This window comes from Mustela nivalis (genome assembly GCF_964662115.1).
Source record: "Mustela nivalis genome assembly, chromosome: 5".
NCBI lineage: Eukaryota > Metazoa > Chordata > Mammalia > Carnivora > Mustelidae > Mustela > Mustela nivalis.
Genome location: NC_139024.1, coordinates 21,080,512 through 21,091,647, shown reverse-complemented (window position 1 = coordinate 21,091,647; position 11,136 = coordinate 21,080,512). Strand labels below are relative to the sequence as shown.

The 11,136-nt window shown below is 37.6% G+C and overlaps 1 protein-coding gene and 1 long non-coding RNA gene across 2 annotated transcripts in view; one reads left to right on the top strand and one right to left on the bottom strand.

Moving 5' to 3' along the window:
* The window catches only part of SLC16A10 (solute carrier family 16 member 10), a 130,407-nt gene extending 120,170 nt beyond the window's left edge, over positions 1-10,237 (top strand). Inside the window, exon 6 of the mRNA XM_082731963.1 lies at positions 1,328-10,237. Coding sequence (XP_082588089.1) covers positions 1,328-1,560 — 233 coding nt within the window. The 3' untranslated portion in view covers positions 1,561-10,237. The remainder of the gene's footprint in view (positions 1-1,327) is intronic.
* The window catches only part of LOC309865545, a 33,636-nt gene that overhangs the window by 9,243 nt on the left and 13,257 nt on the right, over positions 1-11,136 (bottom strand). The gene's annotated exons all lie outside the window — the stretch shown is intronic.

Sequence of the window (11,136 nt, the reverse complement as noted above, 5' to 3'; positions counted from 1 at the left end):
GGTCCTGGGATCAAGCCCCGCATCGGGCTCTCTGCTCAGTGGGGAGCCTGCTTCCCTTCCTCTCTCTCTGCCTGCCTCTCTGCCTACTTGTGATCTCTCTCTGTCAAATAAATAAATAGAAATCTTTAAAAAAAAAAAAAGGCGACAAAAGTTTAAAAACACTAAGATAACTTTTAAAATCTGGGTTTTGTGGGGCACATGGCTGGCTCAGTTGGTAGAGCCTGTGAGTCTTGATCTCAGGGTTGGGAGTTTGAGCCCCATTTTGGGTGTAGAGATTACTTAAGAAATAAAATATTTTTTAAAAAATCTGGATTTTGTTAGAGAAATTAGAAATAAGGAGTATTCTAATGAGAGTTTTCAGAAGCAGGGCCCAAGGATCTATCAGACTGCCAAACGTTTTACTTCCACGTGCTGAAATGTATTTAACAATCTAACTTTTTCATCTTAACTTTCAGATCTATAATTTTTCATGATTTTGAATTCTAATTTTATTTATCTTTTTAAAGATTTTATTTATTTATTTGAGGGAGGGAAAGAGAGAGAGAGAGAGAGAGCATAAGCAGGGGAGCGGGGAGGAGCAGAGGCTGAGGGAGAAGGAGATTCCTCGCTGAGCCAGGATCCCGACGTGGGGCTTGATCTTGGGACCATAGGATCATGACCTGAGCCAAAGGCAGATGCTTAACTGACAGAGCCACTGAGGCGCCCCTTGAATTTTTTTTTTTTTAAGAATTTATTTATTTATTTGACAGACAGTGATCACAAGTAGGCAGAGAAGCAGGCAGAGAGAGAGGAGGTAGCAGGCTCCCCGCTGAGCAGAGAGCCTGATGTGGGGCTTGATCCCAGGACCCTGAGACCATGACCTGAGCCAAAGGCAGAGGCTTAACCCACTGAGCCACCCAGGCACCCCGCACCCCTTGGATCTTAATTTTAAATAGCTTTATGTTATTTCATAAGCAAGTAGGCCCAAGAAAGTTTGCAATACAGACATTGTGGGATATGTGTGTATGAGAGAAGTTTCAGGCTGGTGGTTTATCCACCTTCCCCTGAAATAAGGACCGTTATACCCTGGGCCGCAGTACCCCAAAGGCCTCGGAACGGTTTTGAAAAAGCCAAAGCTTGGTTACAAATATTTTTTTCCATGTAATATCTTGGTACACAAACCCAAAGACCTATAGTCTGTGGCAAGATTAAAGATCTAAGGTCTTTTCCTTTCTCGTATCAGGAAAGGTTTATACTTCAGACCCATTTCCTAAGAAATGTATGACTGATCTGAGACTCCTAGGAGCCACCCTTGTTCTCTCTCAGTGACAGTTTTTTCCCTTCCCAGGGTTACTTCGTGACAAGCTGGGCTCCTATGATGTGGCATTCTACCTCTCTGGAATCCCTCCCCTTATTGGAGGTGCCGTCCTTTGTTTTATCCCGTGGATCCATAGTAAGAAGCAGAGAGAGACTGATAAAACCACTGGAGGAGAAAAGATGGAGAAAATGTTGGAGAATCAGAACTCTCTGCTGTCAAGCTCATCTGGAATCTTTAAGAAAGAATCTGACTCTGTTATTTAATGTCTTACATACCTCCACCAGACTGAACTTGCTTTCAGAAGTTTAAGCAAGTTTTCCTTTTATATAAATTGCAAATTTCTTATTTTTTTAATTACATACTAGGAATAGCACAATAATGAGGAGCTAGAACCCTTATTACTACAAGAACCATTTTCTGCCACTGAATAGCTAGCTGTCTGGCATTTCCATGAGTGTGGGGGCAGAGACTCTGGTATATGAAAACTTACTTCGGAAAGTCAAATATTGTGAGCATTGATGCTATCTCAGTAAAAAGCAACTCTGGAAACTGTGAATGCTAATAAGCTTGTACAAATATTTAAAAATACCTCAAGCTATAGTGAAAGGGTTGCAATTTGGTTAGGACTGGAAATATTGTCAATCGTCTCACGTGATGTTTTTAATTCCGGTATCTCTGTTTTAATTTCTTCTGCCACTGGGAAACTTTTTACAAGATTGAAGCCTGGATTCTAGGTAATGTCAGATTTCCCTAAACCTCAAGTCTGTGTTAAAGCTGCTTGCCTGCTGTTAAATAAGATCTGAACTTAAGTTATTCCGCCTTTTCCGGTGTCCAGGGAGCTTCCAGGAGCAGATGGTAGCACCGTGTTCAGATTCGTGCACGACACAGAAGGAATCCTGGTCATACGGGATCCTGGTCATAAGGGCAGAGCAATTCGGGAGGCAGGCATTTCTTCCTCCTCCATTTGTTCCCTTTCGGTTTGCAGTGTGTTTTACTCAAGTAGCCAGAAACGCCCAAATTTCTGAACTTGTTTCAAGTGTAACAATAAAGTGAAATAGAATGAATGAAAGAGATTCTGACCATTTCACATAGAATTTTTCTGACTTCGGGATTTCTTAGCACTAGGATGTGACATTTCCAGAGTCTTACTGAGCATATTATCAAGTTGGCAGTTTCAGGTACAAATGGGGGAAAAAATATTTGTATTCATGCAGAAAATATTTCTGATAGAAATAGTTGCTCAAATTCATTTATAAAATTAATAGGTCTTGAAAGATTAAAAGCACTTAGAGAATTTCTGTATTTCCAAAACTTTCTGGCAAAATTTGCACTCGTTGGTATTTATCCCAGCACACTCCCCATTAACATTCCCAGATTTTTACTATTTATGCAAAGATACTTGCATAAATGTATTATTTTTAATATTTAATTTTAATTTTAAAGGTTTTTTAAATTTTTAAATTATTTAAATTTAATTTTTAATTTTAATATTTTAAAGTATTAATGTTTTAAAGACCTAAAATTAAAACCAAAGTCATGCCATGACCGATACTCATCTACAAAAATAAAACTCATTTACAAAAAAATAGGAATACTTTCCTCATCCTCAGTGTTTCTTATTTATGTCTTTGAAAGTTAATATGCAAAGTATATTTAAGTCCGAAGTATAAATGTGTATTAGAGCTTCCTCAAATGTAGCTTGTTAACTTGGGAAGAATGCTGTCTTTTCTAAAGTACCTCCAGGATCCATCTGTTTTGAACTTCTCTGTAAGGACAGTAACTTAATCTCTTCTCTCTCTACTTTTTCTTCTAGCATCTAATCTTTCTTTGTCTTTAGCTGTAACCTGAAGAACATATGGATTTGTAGTTGTGGATGGGGGTCGGGGGGCAGGCCACATAAGGGGCTAGAGGGAAGTGAGGTGGTTAATAAAACAGCTAGAAAACCCAGAAGTTCAAAGTAGGAATGCTAAATGTGCAATTTATTTTTAATAGGATTTTAAATGATTGTTGATTTTCTCATATTAGGAAACTTGGTAATTTGTCTTTTGGAAGGTTATGTCGCTTAAAAAACAACTATATTTTGACCGTTCTGCCCTTTCATATTCTTATTTTAAGTTTTTAGAAAATGTCTTAGGGGGCATCTGGGTGGCTCAGTTAGTTAAGTGACAAATCTTGATTTCATCTCAGGGTCATGAATTCAAGCCCCGCATCAGGCTCCGTGCTGGGTATGGAGTCTGCTTGAGATTTTCTCTCTCCCTCTGCCCCTTGTCACCCAAGCACCCATGCTCTTTAAAAAAAAAAAAAAAGAAAAGAAAAAGAAAAAAAGGCTTAGAAATGACAATATATTATTGGGTTCTTTATTTATTCATGCCTAGTTATATAAAAATGTGCTTCCTCATTATTATCAGTGCTTTTGAGATCAGAAAAACCTACGACTAAGACCAATCATCAGACCTGCCATTATAAAAAAAATTTTTTAATAGTTTTAGCATAGACTCCTAAGACTTATCCCTATCCCTGCCAATTTTACAGAAAGAATTCTAAAAGAGAAAATTAATTCGGTAGAGACCTCCAAAATGTTTTCCCTTTCAAAATTTGACTGATTTTAGAAAGGAAAAAAAAAGTAATAATCTAAAACTCAAAGGTTAGGTTCCATAACAAAAGAGCAAAGTGGGGCGCCTGGATGGCTCGGTTGGTTAAGCCTCCGACTCTTGATCTCAGCTCAGGTAGTGATCTCTCAGGGTTGTGAGTAGTAATGTGGAACCTACTTTAAAAAAAAGCGAAGTAGCTCAAGTATTTATAGTAAAACTTAGATTTCAGAATATTGTGTTCATGTATAAAATTACACATATGCAGTTTTCAGTCAGATGGAATGAATTAAACAGTCCTATGACACTGAAAAATCTCTCCTATAATAGACTGTTATGGAGAGTTCTTTGCTATAATAACATAAAGTTAAAAAGTATAAAAGATGCTAAATCCTATAAAATTATATTTCATAACATGTTTGGTACAAAAAGCTCTAGAAGTCTGAAGTTCTGGAAGTTCTGCAAACTTAGAAATGAAAAATACTAATATTCATAAGGATTTGTGTTTTAGAACAAGAAACGTTACCCTAATCTTTTCCAAGTAAATCCTTTTTAATTTCTGAACAGTGTTACCTTTATTGCAATAGAGTGACCTGGTGGGCCTAAATGTTTTTGTTCAATCCATGCAATTGAGATGAAAACAGTAGAGTCAGAACTCTGCTTTCTATCTCATCATCCTAATTCTCAGAGAGCATCAACAAATGCTCACATTCAGAAGGTTCTAGCATTTGAGGCCAACGATATAAGGGGAGCAATTATTCCTCCTTAGAGAGACTCTGAATCAGATACTATTGTAACAGACACCCATGGATCTCCCAGAAACATTTCAGTTAAAGCAGTAGATATCTTGGTATCCATCCATTTCAGTAATAATAAACCCCCTAGATTGATACTTTACTCAAAATTTATAAATTTCTTTGATCACAGTTGCAATCCTTTGTCTGCATCCTACTAAGAGACTTGTAATGTCCACTCGAGGTTGCACAGGTTTGCATTAGGCTTCAAATTCTAGTCAGAAACAGAAGCAGGACTTCATTTGTACTTTCGGATCCACAGTACTTTTTTATATGTGTTTGCAGAAGATCCCGTGGGCTCTGCCCAAGTATGAAGCAAACCGTTACTCTGTTAGCTTCAACTTTCTACACTATTTTAAAAAAATTATTAACATATAATGTATTGCTTGCTTCATGGGTACAGGTCTGTGAATCATCAGCCTTACACACTTCACAGCACTCACCATAGCCCATACCCTCCCCGATGTCCATCACCCTTCCCTCCCCTCCAGCAACCCTAGTTTGTTTCCTGAAATTACGAGTCTCTTACGGTTTGTCTCCCTCCCCTGTCCCATCTTGTTTCATTTTTTTCCCTCCCTTCCCTCCATGACCCCCCATCCTGCCTCTCAAATTCCTCCTATCAGAGAGATCTTATGATAATTGTCTTTCTCTGACTTATTTCACTCAGCGTAATACCTTCTAGTTCCATCCACATCATTGCAAATGGCAAGATTTTTGTGGGTTTTGACGGCTACATAGTATTCCTTAAAGTAAATGTACAATTAGTTGTAAAGTAAACACAGGTTTGTTTTTACTTCTGGTAATTCTAATCCTTTTAACTGCCCTGAAGAATATTTTAATTTTTACCTTTGTTATTTATAAACTATTTTATGTCCGGGTGACTGTTGCTGTTAAATCAAGAGAAAACTGAATAGAAAATGCAGTGAACAGGGGCAGGCCACGTCCAGCGTGAGTGACACCGATGGGGGTTCCTGGTAGTGCACTTTCTGGTTCTTTCTTACACTCTGCTTGCTCTTCCTGTTCTTTCTCCTTATCATTCTTTTTCTCTTTACTTCCCCCGTCCTTTAAAAACCTGCTGAGGAGTTCATTAACCTCCTTGCTTAGTTCTACTGGCTGCTTAGCAGCCCTACTTACTGGTACCTATGGCTTCAGAGAATGGAAGCCCATGCCACATCATGTAACCTGGTGAACGGCTTGCTCTCAGCCTTGAACTTCGAGTTCTATGGGTCTACACTGAAAACATTAATTATGTGATTAAAATCTGGGAAGGAAGTTCATATGATAGCATCTTTTGTGCTAATATCAAGAACTTAACTTAAATGTTTAAAGTAATGCTTTCAGAGAAAAGACTGTCAAATTCTTAACATGAGAATTTTCAGAGGACATACTTTTTTATTTTGATTTTTCATATTCTGTTAAAGTTTTGCTAGATCTTAGCCCGAGAGCATGTTGTGGAGGATGCTTTGGAACGTAGCGTGCCCCTCACATGTGATTCCTAATGAATCTGTGTTAGACTTTATGGTGAATGGTGTTAGAGTAAACTCCCAGAGTCTAGAGACACAAGTGGAAAGGAGAAGTTAATTAGCTCCAATTAAAAAATATGTTAACAATTTAAGTTTTAAACTCCTTAGGAAATTTCAAACACCAAAATCTTCATTGTTGCTGGCATAAACTGTGTTAGGCTGCAAATTGTTGCTTTTGCCAATGTGTGAAAAGGAGAAGGAAGTGAAGTGTTCTTATTTTACATTTTATATTCTTTGAAGGGCAAGTAGTATCTTAGCTAAGAGAAAAGAATTGTCATAGTTTAACTCTTAAAAACAAAATTCTTACCTTGTTACTAAAACAGAACAAGTGGGCCATTTGTAACGGTGATGTGGAGTAGGGTGGAGTAAGAACACAGCAGAGAAGGCAGCCTGGCCACTCTACTTGACTGACAATAATTAATTCTGCTCCGGTTACACTCACTCATTTTTGTTGATTCTTAGGGGTAATCTGGAGCTGAGTTTGAGCATGGTTCCTGGGGCAAAGATTAACAAGGTGGAGAGCAACAACAGACAGCTCATGGGCTCACTGTACTTTTATAATAGCAGCCCTTTTTAGCAGTTTATTTATTGGCAGACACTAATGCTTTGTTTTATAAATACGCTATAGAGTGATAGGAATGATAGGTTACAGTCTCAGAAATAAAGGGCCAAATGCCCAGAGCAAATGTGAAACCCGAAGACAACAATCACAATTCCTAACCTTAGGTAAATGTGGACTTAACCAGATGACTTTAGATGACTCCTCTCGAGACAAAGATCCATGCAACAATTCATTGCCACATCTTTGAGTCACTCAAAGAAACCCTGAAACTTGGGATCTAGGTTACTTAGCTTGGCCTTTTAAAAATTACCAATTTGTCAATAATAAACACTAATCATCTTGATCTCTGTACCTTCAAGGAGCTCTCCCACGGTACTGTTGTCGTGACATACAATATAGGAGGCTACCTCATTCACAAAATAGAAGATTTCAATTTTTTGTTAGTGTGTTAGATATTGGGAATGAAATAAAACCTAAATACTTGACCATGACAGGCCACCTACCTCAGCTTTCAGAGTCCAACTAAAAGCCCAGCTTAATCGAGTCGTGCTTAATCAGAAAGGCGATAGTAGTGACTCTGAGATTAAAAGGCAAGGGAGTGCAAGGTATACAGGGGCCAAACTATCAGTAAAACTTCTTAAGTACTTTGTTCTGAGAAGTGGATATAAGAGGAACAAAAAAGGAGTCTTAACGAATGTGGCCTGTGGATAATGGGAAACAGGAAAACTGAAGAAATTTATGACCTATATAAAAAAATGAACACTTACTGAAATGTTTCACCAATGGCTTTTCAAACTACAGTGGCAGCTTAACAAAGTCTTATTTTCATTTGTGTTTTCTTTGGCATAGAAATGGGTAATCGCTGACAACAGATTACATGCTTGTGCCTTAACCATATAACTTACATCTTACATTCCTGCAGGAGGCACCCATTTCCTAGCAGAACAGGGACCGTGGCAATGAACTTTTGTCTCATTGGACTTTTTAAAAAAATGCTGTCGTTGAGTGTGGCAGTAGTGTAGGAGCTAACCCACAAATTCCCAGTCTAATCGAAGATGTTTCTGGCCTTTCAGTATGAGTGATGTAAGAAGAGTATTTTGGAGTTGAACGTCACTAACCATGTGTGTGGTAGGAACTATCAGTATAAAATAACTTTCAGAAATCTAATGAAATCTGTGACACAATTTTGGAGCCCCTGGTACGTGACTTTTATTCTTTACTAAATAATACTTTTTAGTATCTGTCCATTTTTAGAAGCGTGCATTTGTTAAATATGTTAAGTGTGGGTAAGCACACAAAGCCTTTTCTGTGAGGATCTTCCCTAAATGTAGTCTTCTGTAGTATACTCTAATATACTAGAAGGTTAATGGGTCACAGTATCTTTCATAATTCAGTCTATATTGGAGGAGTACTTCAGGGACTAAGGGCTTCATGAGTGCTATTTTTTGAACCCCACGCAATTAAGCAGACTATATATTTGGTGCCTTTCTTTCCTACCAAAGAAAAATTAGGTTAAAATTGGTGCTAAAGGTCATGTTCGTTTCAAAATTATTTTTTCTTAAAAAAAATATATATATATATGTACATATATATATAGATATATCTCAACAACAGGAAATGTGTAGGTCCAGCAATATTATGCATGTTATATTCTGTATATACAGCTAAAGAAAAAAACCTCACCTAAAAAGCAATTGAGTTCCAATATCTACGTAGAGGTATATAATTTTCATTAACGTGTAAGGCTTTAAAGCACAAAACTGAAAAGAAAATGATCACCAAATGAAAACTTAGTAATGAATATACCCTGAAGGTAATAACTTGGAGGAAAAAGTCCCATACAATGTTATATGTCCGTTATATCTCCATTAAAACATAAAAATAAAATAGTTAAAATAACATAAAAGTTAAAAACTCCCTTGTCAATGTTTCTAGCGCAAAGTTAGCTACTCAAAGTAGTCTTTAACTCTGAGGGTGTATAGAAAATAGTTTTATATATATTTTATTGTATATATATATATATATATTTACATGTTACAAAATACCTTTCTAATGAGCTTGTTAAAGTGGATACTTTAAGCTATTTTTCAGGCTAAAATTAGAGTTAGGGGAGTCATCAGTCTTAAAACTTGGATAATGAGTTACATAAATTCTCACCGAAAGTGTCATTGTTCATCTTTCAGATTTAACATAAAGACTTAAATTAGGGCGCCTGGGTGGCTCAGTGGGTTAAGCCGCTGCCTTCGGCTCAGGTCATGATCTCGGGGTCCTGGGATCGAGTCCCACGTCAGGCTCTCTGCTCAGTGGGGAGCCTGCTTCCCTCTATCTCCCTCTCTGCCTGCCTCTCCGTCTGCTTGTGATCTCTCTCTGTCAAATAAATAAATAAAATCTTTAAAAAAAAAAAAAGACTTAAATTAGTAAAGAGTACATGTGGGTCACTGTGAGCAAATCTCAGACCTATGATTTATTCCACGTTCTTAGTATCGTGGTTGTAGCCGACAAGATGACACCCACCTAAAATACCCCATGGGTCTCTGAGTCCTAAGGTCTTGTGAGTGGGATTCTGATGAAGTGAGTAAAACAGGTTTTTATTTAATCCTGCTTTTAATGACTGCCTTAACTCTAGGAGGATTTTATAAATATAAATTAGAAAATGATACACTCTAGGAAATGAGGAAAATCATACATTTAGAACCTACCAGAGCATACGGGATTCTCCGTGAACTAATAATAACTCCTAACTACTGTTAGCTGGGGTTATGTGTGGAAGGGAGAATGGGAGCTTGCTCTGTACACTGTACAGTGAGATGAAATATCCCTTCACTAACATCTGGATTGACAATTTATGTGGTTTGAGAACTGTAAGATTCTAAAGGCACTGTGCTGTAACGCTTGATAAATTTGCGTTTTGTTAGCTTGTTCTCCTACCAGTTTCTTTCAGCCTGGAAATGGTAGCTACAACAAACAGAACCCTACAGTATTAAGAGAGAGCGTGGATATTTTAAGTATCTCTTCATATAATGTGACATTTTTCATGTCAACTTATTTGAATGTTTATCTGAAAGGCAATTTCAAATTATGTGCATATTTTCAAAGTTAGAAAAACATGCTATATCTTAGACATCAAAATCAAATTATGCCAAGTGCACGCTGTACACCGCGGTGTGGCTCTGCTTCCCTGCCTACACAGGATGCCATTTTTGGTACAATAGTTGCTTAAATAGAGATCACGATGTGAAGTAATTATGCAGGGTTTGATCAGTATGCAGCGTTTTAGTACTTGCCTTTAAAAAATGTTTTTTTTTCTTTTCAAAGAGTGTAATTTATAATTGGTTTTTTATAATGTGCAATTTCATATAGATAACCAAAATCTTTTTAATGGAAAGAGCTTTGTAATCATTTGGAAAATAAAATCATTTTACTGTGGAACAATGTGGTATTCTCAGTAAATACAATTAAAAAGTGTTAGCAAATTTCTGTAAGGCTTCGTGATTATATTTATGGGATTCCCTGGGGAGATGAGGAACGAAAAATTACTGAAGTGAAAGAAACCGACTCTGTTGAATGAAAGAAAAACCAGCTGTGTGCCTTTTAAGCTGCACACATGTATTCCAAATGTGCTCGGGTGTCATTACCTCTGCTGGGCGGGTGACGGGAGAGAAAGGATCCCAAAGCACGGGAGAGTCCAAAAACGATTTCTATCTGAAACTCTTTTTTTATAGATTGAGTTACATTACTGTTTTGCTTATACTGATTAAATGTATTGCATTCAGCTGTTACTTGGGACCTCCAACGCCCTGACAGTTTCAGGGGATGATCAGGAAGCGGGCTGGAATTTGGGTAGATACCCACTGCGAGAAAACGGACTCCGCAGTCAGGATGTTTATTACTGGATGTGCCCTGACCACAGAGCAAATCATCATTTTCACTGAATGTTGCTAAAGAGATCTTACACATTAAACTCAAGAATATGGAATTGCGCTATATCATTTATCCCAATAATTATTCATTTATTTTTAAAAAGATTTTATTTATTTGAAAGAGAGGATGAGTGGAGGTGGGAGGGGCAGTGCAGAGGCAGAGGGAGAAACAGGCTCCTGGCCAAACAGAGAACCCCATATGGGGTTCGATCCCAGGACTCTGGGATCATAACCCGAGCTGAAGGCAGACACTTAGCCACCCAGGTGCCCCAACTCCAATAATTATTTACATGCCTGGGCGTAGGTGCAAAAATATAGGGGCCACTGGAGGGCTTTTATGAAAACCGGGAGAGAATGGATATGAGAAATTGTTACTGATCCTAAGTGGAATAAAATTCACTCTCCTGGGAAAATAATTTTTATAGGAAAAAAAGGAATTCTAATGTATACAG